This window comes from Syngnathus floridae, chromosome 9 (assembly GCF_059516105.1).
Source record: "Syngnathus floridae isolate MCC-2025c chromosome 9, RoL_Sflo_1.0, whole genome shotgun sequence".
In the NCBI taxonomy this organism is placed as follows: Eukaryota; Metazoa; Chordata; class Actinopteri; order Syngnathiformes; family Syngnathidae; genus Syngnathus; species Syngnathus floridae.
In genome coordinates, this window is record NC_142421.1 from 6,481,803 (window position 1) to 6,500,207 (window position 18,405).

At 41.3% G+C, this 18,405-nt stretch overlaps 2 protein-coding genes across 4 annotated transcripts in view; one reads left to right on the top strand and one right to left on the bottom strand.

The window, feature by feature from the left end:
• LOC148393162 (golgin subfamily A member 7B-like) overlaps nucleotides 1-18,405 on the top strand; it is a 129,302-nt gene that overhangs the window by 45,368 nt on the left and 65,529 nt on the right. For all 3 annotated transcript variants that reach the window (XM_088384559.1, XM_088384556.1, XM_088384558.1), the window contains exon 3: nucleotides 104-244. The gene's annotated coding sequence lies outside the window, so the exon portion shown is untranslated. The remainder of the gene's footprint in view (nucleotides 1-103; nucleotides 245-18,405) is intronic.
• LOC148393165 (zinc finger matrin-type protein 4) overlaps nucleotides 1-18,405 on the bottom strand; it is a 38,869-nt gene that overhangs the window by 10,330 nt on the left and 10,134 nt on the right. Inside the window, exons 2-5 of the mRNA XM_088384555.1 lie at nucleotides 15,615-15,725; nucleotides 12,589-12,681; nucleotides 5,332-5,512; nucleotides 3,114-3,356 (exon numbers count right to left, since the gene is read on the bottom strand). Of these exons, the coding sequence (XP_088240681.1) occupies nucleotides 3,114-3,356; nucleotides 5,332-5,512; nucleotides 12,589-12,681; nucleotides 15,615-15,725 (628 nt within the window). The remainder of the gene's footprint in view (nucleotides 1-3,113; nucleotides 3,357-5,331; nucleotides 5,513-12,588; nucleotides 12,682-15,614; nucleotides 15,726-18,405) is intronic.

An 18,405-nucleotide genomic window follows, 5' to 3' on the forward strand; every position in this document is an offset into this window, starting at 1 on the left:
GCCTAAAGAAATCTTAATGGGCATGTTGCAAATTGGCCATTCCGTCAAGATGCTCTGCCAAGCTCTAACAGTGCCTGGTTTCTTTTATGATTTTTTTTTCCAGGCTGATGTTCAGTGCTAACAATCATGGAATCTACTGCTGAAGCTATAATGGAGCGACGGACTCCGGAGGAGAATGAGGAAATGAGCCCTCAACACTTCATTTAACCACCAACTGTGAATATCACAGCGGATCATTTTTAAGGTACTTTCCACCTTCCAGTGGGACGACTCAATGACAAGTAGTCATCTTTTAATTCTGCTCACCCTGGAGGCAGGCTAATAGGATGGAGCTCCTCCTTGCAGCACAGACAAGTTGCTGTATTCATTGTCTTGCGTAATTAAACCACTACCGAATATAAAACGAGACCAGGGTTTGGTCATTATAGTCGCAACGGTGCCTTGACTTACACTATAAGGTTTATTCATCCCATAGTAACTCAAAACATTTATCTTGATTCATCTTTACCCATTAATATCAATTAAAGTGCCATTAAGCTGTTGTAGCGCCCTAAATAACACCAACAAAAATCTTGGTAATATGGGTAATTTTAAAATAATGCTTCTCTTGATCTCTGTGTTTATGTTGGAGTATAACTAGCTGTAGAAGTACAACCTAATACCAACTATGATAGTTTGAGCTACACAAACTGCTCGCAGGACTAGTATACAGTATTTCACAAACACCGTATCCAGTAGTCGAGTGTTTGGCACAGCTTCCTCACATTTCTGAGGTTCAAGGGTCAAAATGTGGCCGGTTTGCATGTAGTTTGTCTAACTTCCTCCTACATCCCAAAAGCCTCCATGGTGAAGACTTTAAATGGTTCCTAATGAATGCTTGTTTGTCTATACGTGACCTGATTGGCTTGCAAATAGTCTGGGATTCACTCCAGCTCACTCTAATGAGGACAAGTGCATTAGAAAATAGATGGCTGTGTCTAAAGATTACACTCCCCCATTGTAACATTTGTCCATTTTAAACACTCACCTAACTAAATTTCTAATATTTTTTCCCTTGCTCATAAAAGGGCTACTTGATCACCACTTGAATAAATTTCTGTCAAATGCGTCTACTCCAAACGGTACTTTATATTGCTTGTCATGTTCCTTCACATGTGCGTGTACACCTGCCCATAGTGCCCCGGTGTCACGTGAGCGCCGCTTCAAGGGAGAGAAGGTCAGCTGTGTCCTCTGACTCATACGTCGTCATCAATTACACACCGTTTTCTCGGCTTTGCTCCTTGGCCCTCTCTGAGGTCCTGGCGCGCTCGGGCGCTCATGCTTCAACTCGAGACGCTTATCTCACTGCTCCTAATTCACCGCCCCGTCACTGGAGAGAGGAGACAATTGTCCGACTCTGTCCTGAGGGTGTTTCTACCCCGGATGTGATTTATGTAAAGACACATCCGAGTCCTCCAGGCACTTTGCCGAGGCTGCTGCAGCTCTTGCGACATATCCCCATGATCCATTTCTCAGGGTTTTTCGTCTAGCACCTAAATAGCCCGAATTCTTTCCTGCAACTTGTCAATGGGATAGAAAAAAATGCTAATGCATGTATGCCGAGAGGCTTTGCAACATGCAAGTACAAGCAAAGGTCAGCATCATCAATAGCACAAGGACGATGTGTAAATAAGTCACCTGCGCCTCACGGGTACTTAATGAGGACGACAGATGAGATATGACGAGGTCATGGTCCACACACACATCAACAGATGATGGAGCAGAAAATGTTCCACAGGATAGACTCAAGCCAAATAATATTCAAATAGATCACCACCGAATCCTGGATATGTCTGCTTAAAGTCACACAAATATTTCTCTCAAAGCTGTTTGATATCATAAACGGGTCCGGATACATACAAAAACTCCAAGTGAACCTTCTCAATGGACTAATTAACATTTGTAAATATTTCCACCTGAGATGCGTCAAAAGTCAATCGGATGTGGGAACATGTCACGAGGGAGGTCAAACAATTCTGACAATAGTGGCGTAATTAAAAGACGCCTGAGCCCAGGCGTGATGGATGGTACGTGTAATGAATCACATCAGAGCCGGCCGGCCGAGCTCGCTTCTTGGACCGGCTCGCCCGCCCTTTAAATGGAAAGCAGCAAATACATTCCGCAGCATCTTTAAGTTAATGAAAAGCTGCGGGTGTAAATTACACAAAAGCAGGATAGCCGGAGCGTTTCCAAAGGCGCGCTGCACTGTGAATTGGGATTAAAACATCGCCTCAAAAGGCAGCGGCCGTTGTGGGATCTGGGTCACGGCGAGTGGATGGAGAATGATATCCAACATGACATAACTTAAAGCCTCTGAGCCAGTGTAGGCGGCAACGTGACTCATGCTTTTAATATGATTGGTTCCTTGAAATGATTGCTTTTGTCATGGCACCTGGAGCACACAGCTCGCGCCACAGCGTCGACGGACAGAGCGTGTGTGTCTGTGTGCACATTCATGTGTCATGGAGTGTGTCTTGGGCTGCCTACTTCAGCAGGATGACTTAAAATATTTTACCACTGGGGAACCAGAAAAGAAGGATTTTATTGGTACTACAAAGCTTACAACTGTACGCTCAATTGGAAATTTTCTCTGGACTTTGATTGGTGTTCGTTGATTTGCAAAATAGCGGTTGAGTCGATTATGGGAAATGGAAGACATTTGCAATTTCTCGGGTTGACTACACCAAATAGATTTGATGCAGTTTGGTTGTACCCAATATCAGGAATACGAACGTTAAGCGATAATATATTCGTTTTTTATATGAGCAAAAGTATCGGGACTCATTTCAACACTTTCTTGGTATTTAATTTAATTATCATAATCCCTCTATTATTGGTATTATGCTTGATGCATGACGGTAAAGTTATAAAACATGGCACAAATTGTATCCAACTGGAGTGACGTCGATGTACAAATTACCGTGGATCAAAATGTCTTTGAACACATCCAAGCGCAAATGTTTGAAATGATCTCCCCTTATCGAGTTTCCCTTTAAAAAGCAGCTCCCCCCCCCGCCCGCCTTTCACTTATCACTTGCACTGCCGTTTTTTTAGTTGGGATTACATAGACTGACCTGTGCTCTCCGTGGCATCCAGGCTCCCCGCGAGCTGTTCCACCAGGCGTGCTCGGGCAGCGTTCCTGCGATGCTTCTTGCCCTCGTAGTGCTGCTGGGCCATCAGCGGATTGTTGAACCAGGCGCCGCACAGGCAACAGTACTTTCCGGCTTCTTTGCCGGCGTTGCCGCTGACCGCCGACACGGATGGAGGAGGAGGGCACGTCGTGGGGTCCGAGGGCAGCGGAGTTGAAGGGGAGGAATCTGCAGGGGGGGTAATGATATCATAATGGAAAAGGATCGCTATGACAACCATCAATATCGATGCTGCCAAAGCTATCTACTTTCAAGGATCCACTCCCCAATTACAGAAACAAAAAACATCCACTTGGCTAAGCCTGCACTCAATCTTCCCGAGACACGTTAACCCCCACAGGCTAATTTGAAGGAGGGCAAAGAGCAATCGATCGTAGCGAGGCACATGTGTGAAACACAAACGAGGGTCACGGGAAGGTCGTCTGCCCTCCGGAGACCCTATTTCAAAAAACTGCCTCTATACTCTTGAACTTGTACTTCAGATCCATTTTGTTTACCATTTTTATTGTTCTATCTTCCTCCACTTCCTGTGTCCTCCCGCTTGTTTCATCCTTCACCTCAATGAGGGAATGTAGCTCGACCCCCCAGGTGACCTACTCCTCATGACATGACACTGGTTACCATGGTGATTGGCCATTAATAGCCACCAGCAATGACTTGCCCATTATGGCTCATGGTTTTGGCTGTTTGTTTGCGGGTAGGTATAGTACGTCACGTGTGAATCCGAGCTTCCACGCGTGTAAACCATGCTCTAAAATAGACTTGGCTGATTGTAAGGGTACGTATATTTGGACACATGCAACGTGGGGGTGTTAGGTACACAGCCAAATTGCATGATGAGTGCTTAGAACACCAGATGGCGTGTCCAAATGTGGCGAGGCGCCATTCACAATGCGACAGTGTACCTTGAGTCGCAGATGACTTGAGCGCAACAATATCACGCGTTCACAAAAACACCACTCGTGCATGAGTCATAACACCTCTTTCACGAGGACTGTTTACAAATGAAGAGCTGGCAGTAAATGTTGACTTTCTGTTTATTGCACTTTCTTTTGACTTTCTGTTCTGTGCCAGGAATGCTTTGTACGCCACAGTCATTCCACCTTGGCTCAGGTCTGAGCTCCATTGAGTGCCTTTTGGATTTTGTCTATTTTAGAGCGAGTGTGCTAATAGAAACCCCGCGAGCCGATCATTATTATATCTTTGGCTGCTCGTTTCACTGACCCCTCCTTCTCGAGTTCCCTTCAGTTCTTTTTGCCGCGTCATAAATCTCAATTAAATACTAAATCCTTCTGCCCTTTTACTGGTTTTTAATTTTAGTGATAAAAAAAAAAATGCTTCGTCTCTGCTTTGTAGTGGCCAGCATGTGGGTAAAGATTCTTGGACGTATCGCCCCCCCACCCTCTTCTCTTATTTTCCCACCCTGTCTTTTCTTGTGACTGTGGTCTCTGCACACTGGAGCAGAAGTAAGTGATTTTCACAGAGTGGGACACATGAAGGAAAGTGAGCGCTGTCAAAAGGGGTGAGATGTGCGAACCGTGAAGAAGAATACAAAACAGGTCCATTTTCAAGGCTTCATGTGACTCTAAAAGCTGTTATTTACACTGCGGGTATTAATTTGCCATTCCCAGACTTCAAAATCGATTTACAACTACTGTTACTGTATTTTCTTGTCACGCCTCTGATATCTCTATTACTGTACACAAGAAACAACCTGCATTTGCACGGGCCAAAAATGTATATAAAAAAAATAATACTTTGGGGCTTTATTATAATGCCTCCTTGTGTGAGAGAGCACATTTCATAGCTCTATGAATTGTGACATTAGATTATTACATTATATAAAGCTACCCTGGGGACGACTCACCGGCGTCGAGACAATCCAATTTAAAAAAAAAAAAACATGACATTGAACAAACATTAATTCATCTTCATTAAACTTCACCTTCCAAGTTTTCCCTCCTGGGCCTCTGGCATGTTTGCAGACACTTTCATTTTCACGCTGAAGCAGACAAGACGTTTTGACTTGGTTGACTATATCTTTCTATTAAAAGACCTGCTTTTAACTTAAATAGTTGACAGTGAAGTCTTAAGATGTGAAAACAGTCACGGGTTTGTAGTGATCAGGTGGATGGTTGGATACCTGCGTTGGTAGGCTGCGTGGTCAAGGCTGCGGGGCTGCAGGGCGTCTCCCCGAGGACCAGGCGGACTCTCTTGGCGTGGGTTTTTCCCTGGTAGTGGGACTGAGCCACGATGGCTGAAGTGAAGAACATGTTGCACAAGGTGCAGCATTTGTTTTTGTCCACCTCTGTCTCGTCGCAGTCCTGGAAGTGATCAGAAAGGAGCACGGTGGTGAGAAGTTAATTAGGGGGGAAGGGGTGGGGGGCACACAGATGGACGATAAGCTAATCATCTTGCTTTGGCACTTTGCTGTTTCATCATGTTGGAACATTACAAAGGATGATGAAGCGGGTGAGGCACACAAAGAAAAAGAGCAACTGCCGAGCTGACAGGGAAAAAAAAAAAAAAACTACACTACCGTGTACACACGCACAACGAAGCCAAGCATTATTTCTCTCGAGCTGTTCCCTCTCTTTGTTCTTGCCCATCTGGCATATTGGCTGGAACAGGATGCAAAAAATCCTAAGAATTCTCAGTAAACACAGAGCAGCATACACAACAGGCTTCGTCTTAGCTACAGAGAAGACACGTAAACATGGTCTAATTTATTTGCTTTTTATATATATCGACATACACTGGACAAGTCATTAGGTACACTTTCAGAATTTAATGTGGTGATTTCAACTAGTGGCACCCTAGTGTGCTATGAGACATCATTGTTCAATAAAACAGGCCCAGAATCCACAACTCGTCCAGTTATTTCAGATAAAATGATTATTTTTCTCACTGTTTTTGTTTGGTGGTATGCAGCGAGATTTTTCTTGTGTAAAATGGCAGCCTTGGCAAAATAAAGTTTGAGAAACAGTGATCTAATGAAATCCAGCATAAAAAAATAATACTCACTTTTGATTGACACAGTCTATAAGATGTTCATTTAACCATTGGTTTATTTGACAAAGTCCATCAATGTATACATTTGTGTGTAACATTTCATGAAAAAGGGAAAATGCACATTTTTTTTCATGTTCACTTTCTACAAACTTTATTTAAATACACATTTTCTGCTGGTGATACATTCCTATTACCTAAAAGTCAACTATCTGGGCTGACACCTGGGAGGTTTAAGCATATTTTGGCTCCGGGGCAGTGCCCCTGCAGCCCCATAACCCCCCCCCCCCCCCCCCCCACCCCCAGCTCCGTCAGTGCCCACTATAATAGAACCGCAAAGTAGCGAGGGAATTTCATTTCTACAATTCCTGTACCCTTGGTGCTCCCCAGTGCTTCTCACAGTAATTCAGGATATATTGCCACAAAACTCCCAAAGGTTAAATGTTCAATATAAAAGGGTTGACATGGCCTTCTATGGGACTCCTCTGACCATGATGGATCATCTGAATTGTAGCGAAATATAAAAGAAGGTAGTCTTGCACTTCTTTTCACACCAGTGTTCCTGCTAGTCCAGGTGTCAAGCTGGAGGAGACGAATCTCGCCGGGGTCGAGAAAGCGGAGGATGAAAGAGAAGTGTGTGTGACACCCCCATTAGTGTGTGTGCGTGAGGGTTGTCAGCTATGTTTAACATCACGGTCATACATGTTGAGGACACCTTCACCTTCCAGGCTTTGCTATGTCTCATCTGTCCCTGCTTTCTCATTTTCCTCCTCCCCTCACTCTCTTGCTTTTCTATATTTGCCTCCCTCCTCCCCCCCTGTGGGCACCAGGCTCACTGACTGTGTGTGTTGTAGGATGAAATATTTATTGGTATTGGCAGGTTTTCCACCGGCCTCCTCCCTGGTCCTCCCCTGTGTCACCCCTCTCCTTCCCCCACGGTGTGATCCTCTTCTCAATTCTACGAGTGCAGTCACCATCTGTGTTGGCATACGTCCACTTTATTGTTCTGGTCGGTATTGATGGAGCATTATTTATGGTTGCCGCATACGCATGATGGGAGCGCATGTAGAGCGCTAATTATCTCTGCCAAGGGACTTGGGGGATTTTATTGGCTTTGTTTTGTGTGTGCTGCAACTTCTTGGCCATGAATTCTTTATGATACACGTAGGTACTCTTTCACAGATGTTGCCTTTACGTTGTACTGAGAGTCCACATGTTCATAGAATTTGACAAAATCTGGAGTCTAGAGACTTCAAGTCACTGTTTTGGCTTTTCCCCCAAACTTGTTTTCTCTGCTTTTTTCTTAGAAATCTCAACTTTTGGGTGAAACTAACTAAATTAGCTGATTAGTGAAGAACTGAAACATTTAGAAATGGATCTTGGAAAAACAACATCAGAGAAAGTTGTAATTTGAAGCAACATTAGTGGAATGCTTAGAAGTATTGGCAAATTTCACCGAAATGGAAACAAATTTGATTGATATTTATGAAATGTCATTATAGACATTCTTAGCCATAAAACCCACATGCAGGCTCAGAAGCTTCATTTTCAACCCAGATTGCACAAATTTGACATTGAAACTCCAATTTAACGCTTCTATCTTTAGGAAATCCCTTCAGCTCAAGTTGTAATTTGATGTGCATAATTGTATTACATCTTGTCCGCTTGAATACAGAAGACACACTCAAACACGGATGAAACCATAGCTCCTCTTAGCATGATATGGTCGCCGCGCCGCATTGATTTTTGCAGGTGACAAATGTAGTAGCCGTGCAGTCTATCGTGGTACCATTTCCATATTTATTCATGATAGTGTCGCGGGAGCCACGAGTACAACCAAATCACATCCATCCCTTGGTTTTCTGCACGTACATTCATTGCTTGTCCTCGTTAGCATATCTTCTTCTGCTCTAATATGTACTCGCTGCTCCTGCGCTCATTTCTCTCACTTATTATTATCCCGTTATTCTTTCCTCGCCACTTCGCCTACTTCATCTCCACTCCCGTGGGTATAACGTTGCTGTTTGCGCTGCCAAAATCGTCTTGAGGCCTATCAACTGCTTTGGTACCTGTCAAAACACTAAAACGCAAAAAAAAAAAAAAGGATACAGCGTGGAAAGTTTCAAACAATTTAGAATTGTGTGTGTGCATATGTGTGTATGTGTGACAGTGCTGCTTCCGCACCACTGGAACAAATTCAACCATAAACAACAATGATGACTCAAATTATGCACCCGTTGTCTTTCTGCCAAGTATCATCAACTGTTCACAGTTTATTTCAAAGTGCACTCATTTAACTTTTTCTGGTTGTTTGGCTTCCAAAATTTAATGCCTTAAACAGGCTGGGAATTGAAAAGTAACTCATGAAAACATACTGTCACGACAATTTGCCAATTCAACGAATCATGATTTGTTTTTGTTTTTTTTCTTAGACTCTTTTCCTCTTCTTGATATTTATCAGCAGTCAGGATGCACCATACACGAAACTATAGCAGACATCTGGTGCGGGCCTCTTTCTCGTTTTTAAAATACAGCATTGTAACCCACCACAAGTAGCAGCATATTGTCGTAGGAACACGACCGAAAAAAAATTTCATTTCGTGCCAGCGCATGAAGGATAATACGAAGATTCGATCAATCAGAATCATCACGAAGGCACAGACTTACAATAGCTATCACCAAACAATGTTGATATTCTATACTAGTGCATTGTTAGAGCTACCACAATATTGATATTCCCCCCCACACATCTATCTTTACTGTAATACGTTTGTTGATTGCTGTCTGTGCGCTCCACGTACATCAATTTATCCCCCCGGCCTGACGTCTGCATCTCTGAATTTTTTTCTCATCCCGCCTGTCGTCCAGCTCACAATAGCCTCCTAATTAGCTATGTTTATCTTTCTCTCCTTCTGTTTTGCTCTCTGTGTGCTCGTACTTTCATTGCGCTGTGTTCGGGCGCCGTGGGAGACGTCGCTGCTAAATATACACTTGAAGGAAGCTTTTTATTTGGAGGTTGAGGATGAAGGGCTTGAGGGTGTGAATTAAAAAACAGGGGGTGATATAAATATTGAGTTTTGGACTATTTTACTATTTCCTGCCCTTTTTGTACAGATAGATTGATAGACTGGACAGATCTGTGTGGAGAATTGGATGAAAACATGCTTCACCTCCTTCCCCCACACACACTTCTCCACCTGGCTTTCATCTGCAAGCACCTCTACGACCTACTTTCTCTGCTTTTTACCTCCACTCCCAAACAAAAAGAGCCTCAGAAAAGCTCTAGGCACGGCATTTCACACTGAGTAAACATTGGCATTTCTTTCACTCTACCCAAATACCTTTGTGCTTTTCCATTGCATGCACGCTGGGTCATTCCAGGTGGGGACAGTTTATTTATTTATTTTTTTTTTTAAACTTTTCTTTGTTTTGTTTGCTAGGCAAGATGAGTGAAAATGATGAGTGCGCTATTGTTTTTCAAGTTTTGTATTCTGTTTCTGGAATTTGCTTGACTGCTGGCATTTTATCTACAACAAGTCGGAGGTGGGTCAGTGCTAATGTGGACTTCTTAACACTGCCCACCATTTTGTCATGGCTTTATGGAATGTGGCGTCAGCACATGAATTTGCTGTAGTAATTGCAACATTAGTATGTTGTTCCTTTCCCTCGACTCATTCATCCAATCACAGACATCTGCATAGTCTTAAAACTTTTGCAACAAGCCATTTAACACAACAGCAGGTTTGCTGCAAGAAACTTATGCAAATCATTTCCTCATCCAGTATTTTTTTTTAATCTTATACTATGTACTGTAGCGCCCACAGCAACCCTCCAACTGCGTTGTTGTTCAGAAAAACTAGATGTAGGCTATTAAACAAATTGAACAGGCCTGGATGATTTATTCCTGGCTGTTGTTTGGGATGTTTGTGTTAATGTCGTCAGATAAAGTACAGCGCGAAGAGAGTGCCACGAAATAAAGTACCAAAGTGAATGCAAATAAAGTCATCTCCCGACAAGTGTTTGTAAGATGTGCGGCATCCTACAAAAACAAACGCGAGGAAAAGGTTAAAGTGCTGACCGTGTGATATTCCCACAGTGTAAGTGAGACCTTGTGTATTTAGATCCCACGTGAGGTGAAAGCCAGAAGGGGCTGAGTCATGTCTTGCTCACTTAGGAAGGCAGATGGAGACGCAGGTGTGATTTGATTTGATTTTTTCAAGATTCCGTACGTCTGTGTTTCTTAGCGTGTGTGTGCCCATGCCATGCCAATTTCATGCCAGTAAGTCATGTGGCGCACATGCGTGAGCTTTTTCTACACAGCTTGTGAAACATTTGACACTCGTGAGAGAATGGAAGCTCACATATGCCTTGATTTCCACTTGACTTGTTTTTTTGTAGAACTCCTCACTTTTCGCTTTATTTCCCATGTGACTAGTAATGAGCTCTGATACCGTTCAAGGCGTATGACATTTTTGTTTACATTGCGTAATAAGGTTCTCGCTGCGATTTGTCTTTCTGGATCATAGCTGAATGGATGAAATAGATATGGAGAGAAAAAACAAACAAAACAAAATACTTGGAATGTCAACAGATACATGTGCTGTCTACCGTGACCATTACGTGACAATCTCGCTAAGAAGTTGGATCGACAACATGATGTCAGGGATGGCTTTGGCCACACCAGCATGAAAGCAGCAGTTACGAATATTGAGTCATTCCTTGACTTGTAAGAAAAATATTGTGAATTGATTAATCTTTAATTATCTGGAGCAGCGCAGCGGTTGCAAAGCCGTTTGTCGTGTCATTCTGCAGGAAACTAAAGAAGTGACTGCAGTATTGACAGTACTGAGGTTTTGATCTTTACTTATTTGTCTGCAAATATGTCTTGACGGCTTTCTTTTTTTTTGGAACTATAAAAAAACACACACACAGATTCTTAAGTCTGCCTCTGCCTTGCTGCATTTAAATCACTTTAAATTAAAAAGTCTAATCTCTTTCTTTGAAGATGATTGCCTTGGGGGGGCTCTCTACCTATTTTATCCATTACAAATTTGCACGTTTCTTAAATCATCTACACAATTATGCAAATATTTGCATGTGTTTTGGCAAAAAGACTGTTTGCTGACTGAGCTAAATGGCCCTTAACAACCAGGCAAGGTCTCCTCTCACAGTTTGTGTGGCAGCATGAGAATTTACCGCCTTGTTTGATTTGTTTTTCCACCAGCTGTGTGTCCGCACTGCGTGTGTGTGTTAAATAAATGGGGCACACAATGTTATATGCTGAATTATTCCACTGACATCTATCATATTCACACCTTGCTGTTGTTTACATATTGCTCGGTGTCATTAACACAGTCAGCTGTGTCTTTGATGCAAGCACACATCCAGACCCATGAAAAGCTCAACTTAATACCCAGACACAATCCTCCGTGCACACACGCACACATTCAGAATGCACTGCCCTCTCCAGCCATTGCCTGCAGTAGTCCGATACAGAGCTACTTGGCAGCCACTGAAGCTCACCAGAAACGGCACCATCGCCTTTCTGGGGAGAATTACGGCCCACAAAAACCACACGAGTGATTCAACAACATATAAATCCCCATGGGCGCTCCGCTGCCATGGCCAAGCTTCAGAATGGATGGGCCAGCCGGGTTTCACCGGAGGGAAATCAGATTCTACGTATCCCATATAGTCAAGTACAGCCAAGGACGTCATGACCCATTTTCACCTGCAAGTTGCTATTTTATCACGAGAATTCAAAATTGAATCAAATAAAATATCAGAAAATAGGGGAAAATTAAATATATCATCTTTCTTCAATTCTTAGCTTTCACTCTAAAAAGGTTCTCTTGAAAAATAGGTGCTTGCAATTACCGTCATGATGATATCTGATGCCATCATGTGTCACAGTAGATGGCATCTGTAAAGCTGACATTTTATAGAAGATCATCCAAATAATAATAATAATAATAATAATAATAATAATAATAATAATAATAACAATAATAATAATAATAGGAATGTTAAAAACAAGTTCCTGTAATCAGTGCATCAAGCGTAACAAATTTCAACATATAAAATTTCCCTGCCAAAAAAATACAAAAGAAAAAAACACTGTTGGCAAACATTTGCGACCTTGGATGCACATTTTGCTACCTTCCCTCAGTGGGATAGGTACTTGATTGAATTTATGTGATTTGACAGGTAAATACATGAACATGACAAATGATGACTGAAATGTCCAATGCGCACTCGGGATGAGGACTGATATATTTGCTTCAAATTTCCTTCAAATTGGTTTCCATTTGACAGCGCCAAAGATTGGCTGTAGACAAAAATACACAAACACAACTGCCTCTTTGGTGAAGGTAAGACACGCACAACATACCGGATTGTCCGGCCTGAGTCGCTTGGAAGGTGGTCCTCCATCCTCTGGGTGGAGCATATAAAACAGACGCACCTTGTTGGCATGTTTCTTGCTCTTGAAGAGAGACAAAAAAAATAGAGACAGAAAGTGAGAGTTAGATTTAAATCATATTTTAGCCCCACTCTAACTGTGGTTTATCTATATCATTTTTTAATTGTCCCTGATATGAAACAAACTTGCCTTGTATTTTTTTTTTTTTTTTAGAATGAGTCTGAACTGTTTCAAGTAGAAACGCAGCACTTGAGGCTATATTCAAAATGACAGTGAGCTGTCCTTGAAGCTGCTCACTGTCACTTTAATGCGGGACAATGAAAATCAACGGAAAAGCGCTGCGGGTGGATAAAATAAAATAATAGCATGTGTTTGTGTGCAAGGTTGACAGAGCCATCTCTTCTATATGTAGGATTCGATTATAGCAGGGTGTGACTTCGGATAACCTCAATCGTATTCAGTCATATGATGTCCCTGCACCTTGTAAATTAGGAGTGAATAGAAAAACTAGAGCTTCGATGATTTGTGATATCGTATCCTTGTATGATATAACACTACACTGCTGTCCAATGTCACACTTGACATTGATTTTGTGTTTTTCTTGTTTTAAAAAATTATCGTACGATTGCTGTATTTTGATACTACAAGTATTATTACAAAAAGGTTACAATACTCATAATTTAAGAAAAAATGTTTTGATATATTTTACATTCATGCTGTTGCAGTTTCAAGACAATCTAATTTATATAAACAATAATTTGAATGTCAAGTTGTTTTCTGAACACATAAGCACTAATAGGAATAACATTACACGCCCAGATCAATAAACAGTTATGTTAAGAGTAGTAGTATCATTAAAATCTTAACGATACCCAACTCGATTCATTTGTATCAATATTGCTGGTGGTTCTTTCCCAATAGATCAATTATTAGATAATTGCTATCTTCCCGCCTTGAGAAGAGACTCATTTGAATCAATATATTTTTATTTCAATGTATAGAGTAATGGTAAAACCAGAGCCAGAATTAAATTCGAGGCAATGATTTGCGATTTTTAGATAGGTAATAAAAGAAGGCAGAGCAACATATAAAGTCATTGAATGGCCAAGTTTGACAAGGCATTGTACTTGCTGCTCCGCAGCATCGATTGGATTCTCGACCCTTGGAATAGTATACCCCCCCCACACCTTCCCCAACATCTCTCATGTCCCTTCCATCTTGTCAGACTACTTTAATGCATTTTGTTAGAACTTGAGTGTGTTGTTGTGGGTCTCCAAGCATCCTTGTGTTTGTACATAAATGGTTGTAGTTGATGGCTGTGGCGCGGCGGCTAAAAGCGAGACATCGTAGTACCATGACTGACCCTCAGCGCTTCGACCGCCACTAATGGATCAAGCTTGTCTCACAGAAATCAAGTTAGACCAACAGTTGGAAGGACACAAGGATGGCTGGGTAAAAATATCTTCACTCTGTGTTCCTAGATAGCAACTGAGGCTTGGTTTAAAATAGAAAATAAACAGAAGCTATTAATCCACAACCATACGGACTGTATAATTTATAAATATTGAGCTCACGAATAAGGAGTTACAAGGCTCTTATTTCTGTTTTGTGGACACAGAAAATTAAACTTTGTTTCATTTGATTTTATATAATATGATTATGTATGAAAAGACGGTAACATTTTTTTCTCAACACCATTCACACAGAAGAGGTAAGCGGGAATAGCCCAGGGCAGGGTGAAAGAAGCCTTTGTCTTTACATAGATTACTATACATCAATCTATCACCATCATTTACACTTTACATTGACTGACCTTGCTATTACCACACCCTCTTGTGTTGGAAATGCAAAGCAAATGAGGATTTTGCATTCAAAACTGTAGCATTGATAGCTGAGCTGAATTGTTGGAAGTGTGGCTTGAGAATCCAGTAATTATCCATGTATGGTTCATTACTGTTGATTGTACCTTGAGGGAAAGGCATTGACTATGACTCCATCATTTTGTCGATTTGGTCCGTGGAAAGAAGTAGCGGGCACTTTTAAGCCTTCTTTTGGACCAACATGTGAAGTAGCTTTTTGGAAAACAGTACATGTGACATCAGTTGTTCCGCTGCATGTCTTCTTTAGACAACAGGTTCCTGTGCACATTCTTGAGAATCTTGGATGCTCCACTCCAGGAAGGTCACATCTGTCCAATTTCCATGACCGCAGTAACTCACCAGTGCCTGGAGGGAATTTAATTACATCCCAAACAAATGTTGACCTTACTCAAGGAAACACTCTATGGAACTTGGTTATTCCAGGTCACTGCAACCTTGGAAATGGCCAGTGTTGTTACGTTGTAGTATTTGATAGAAAGCTAGTGGAGGTAATCCACTCAGTTGAGTTTGGCTGAGATCCCGACTGATCTAACCTTGATCCTCTAATGCAAACTTGACTTCTTCAAGAAATACTTGTATTCGTGTTGACTCATTGCAATGAGGTTGTGTGTGTGTGTTCCTCTAATTAGCGTAGTTGCTGCACATTCGAGCATGCGAACGCACATTGTTGCAGTCTCTCTAGATAAGTGCTTGTCCTGATTAGTTTCCTTGTTAATCCCAATTGTGCCTTGTAATCAAGAAAGACCCCGATGCATGAATTTCGCATGTGTGTGTGTGCATGTGCACATGTGCACTTGGTAAATATAGGACAGGGCTGATTATTTAATGGCTATTCATTAAATTACTCTGAGGGAGTATGCTGAGAGGTAGAGCACATTAAAATAAATAGTGTCTCTGTGTATGTGCTTGTTTCTGTGCCATCCCCAACCATTACCATTAAGTCTATGGATAATAGATGAGCTCTGTTTGTCTGTACAAATGATCCCAGTACAAAGACGACTGTGCAGGAATTTTTTTGTTGCTGTTTTGTGCGTGCAGTTGCTTTGTGTTCACTCATCTTGCAAATGAGTCGTGCCTCAAAAAAAAAAAAAAAAAAAAAAAGCCAGACAGACCTACCTCATAGTGTGCCGTGCGCTGAGACTCGGAGATGAGCTGGGCATTGCAGATGTTGCAATAACTCTCTGTGAATAAGCCTCCGTCCACCACAGACTTCATCTTCATTGGAGACTGCATGCAAACACACCAATCACGAATAATCAGACTTGTAAGGCGAGAGGTACAAAATGATAGATGTACCATCAATTTATTTGTGCTTCAATCTTGGGAACAATGGCCTAAAGTGCTGACTTGTATGGCTGCACTTTATTTAGCGAGGAACTTTTTAATCATTGCATCATTCCATGAATTTATTAGGGACATAATAAAAGCGGCATTAAGATATATCGAGTCATGTTTGTATTTATGAGTACAGTAATAGATTGCTGAGTGTCATGTTTGCACTGGAAAAAGTAACTCACATAAATAAATCGTATTACCTTGTATAGTGGATTGGCGGGTTTTAATTACTCAACTGCAAGTTGAAGGGTGTGTCACTGAGAGTCCTTAATTTATACATAGTTTTGAATTTTTTTTTTTAAGTAATAAAATATGATACTGCATTTATGATGAGTGAATTTGGAAGTTTAGAAAAATACTATTACGGAGAAACGAGAGTCTGTTTACGTGTTTCTGTTTGGTGCTGCTGTTTTGGTTTGCCAGTCTGTATTGTATTGTATTGTTGTAATCAATTTTGCCATAATTTGGACATGTGCTGCTAAGAAACAAGCGAGTTAATCCTCCCTGAGAAGCCTAATAGAGTCTGCCATTGTAAATTCTTACCAACCCCAAATTGTCTCATTGCTTTGATAGCAAGTCAAAGTCTTGCAAAAATGTTTTAATGATGTACTTGGAGATCCGGTGTTGAATTTTCTATTCACTTCATTATGTCTGCCATGCAATGCAGTGTTCTGACAAGGTTAGGGAGAATAACGGGTCTTTAGGGAGTGATCCGGGATCAGCAACTGCTAAAGTGGATTAGATCTTTGCCCCAAGGAAGATCTAGATACAAGGTGTTTGTGGGGGTAGAAATGGTACATCGCCAGGAAATATGGATGCTTCAGAAGTCACCTCTGCAACACTGCCATTAACTTGAGAAGATTGTTAATCAAAATGTCACTGATGTCATTCCACAAAATTGACTCGCCAGTGACAGGAAGTAAAAGTCTTTATCTCATGTCGAGTGTGTAATTGCTTCCCACCAATATACGCCACGTGAACACGTATGTGGAGGCTTTTAATTAGCCTTCTATATTTTCCTCATGTGTTTAGAGTACCATGGACCTTTCAATTAATTGCTCACACGCTGTATAGACACTTTCATTAGCTTGCTCAACCCACAAGATCTTCAAACAAAGACATTAAATAGATTTGCTGATGCTTTCCGTCTTGAGCTGAGTGGAGAGTATGAAATATAGTATTTGAAACTTTCTCATTTGATATGATTGTGACTGCACAGTCAATGGTTGGGCTGAGTCACTGTATGAAATTTGGAGAACAGCTTGGCCTCCGGCACGAGTCAATTTCGGCGAGTCATCTTCAGCGAAAGCTGATCTTTGCCGTCATGCTATACGCTCACATTCATTGATTTAACTCAAAACCCTGTTCGAAGTCATCAGTTTGTATTGACCAGTCAGACTTAGAAAGTATTACAACATATGAATGAGTATGTTTGTATTGGAATAATAATAATAATGATGATGATACTGATGATGATAATGATAGTTTTGATGATAACAATGATGATGATACTGATGATAATGTAATGATAATAATATTAATAATGATGCATCAGATTTATATATTACTTATACTCTCCAAGACCCTTTACAGTGGCTACATTATTCATGTGCTCACACATTCACACTCTGGTCGTGATAAACTCTATAAGTAGCCAAAGCTGCCCTAGGGCAGGCTAACCACAATAATAACCGCATCAATTCCCATTGTATGTATGCACAAATGCATACATTACTAAACTCTTACTCATCCATGTAACTTCTCAACTGGTTTGAGATCAGCCGGGCGACAAACTGCCTAATTAGAAGTTGGAGTGACAGCAAGAATAGCCTTATCTACTTAATATCTCCATTACTTATGAATATCACATGCGGGACGTGAACGGCAGATTAATTAATAGAGCCGATGTGTTGGTGGGATTTGCGGAGATGCGTGACCAACGAGAGCGGAGGGATTAATGAAAGTGGGGGAAAAGATTGGTGGGGAGATGAGTGAGGAGATGTTCTCGTCATATCTTACTGTTTTGAATTTGAAGGCACTCAAATGCCAGATTATGTCGCTCACAGAAAATCTCATTTTATTGTGACATTATGGCCAATTTTGTAAGCAGCATGAACAAAACACTTTGTGTGTTGCTGTCTCCTTAGCATAAGCGGGCTATTTAGTCAGAGCAAGTCGAGAATCAATCTTCAATCTCATCTTTTTAGTCCTTTTCCCGCATCATTTGCATTTAGCTCTCGCTCAAATGCATTTAACGAGGGCAATGCCAATTGTGGATTTAGCGAACCCATTTTTTCAGTCAAGCTCTGATTCAGGGTCCAATTTGAGCTCAAAATGACCTTTGATACTCTTGCAATACTTGAATTTGAAGTCGCCGAGGCACATTTGCAAATGGGTGGAGAAAATAAAAGTACAGCAGAACTTCTAAAGTCAAACACCCACTTGCAGATTTGGAATTTATTCTAAAAAAAAAAAAGTTCAGAAGGTTAAAGAACCCAACAAATCTCGTGAGACAAATTAGTTCAGCCCAGTGTGCCTCAATTCTTGCTGTAATAATCCTTCTTTTGTTTTA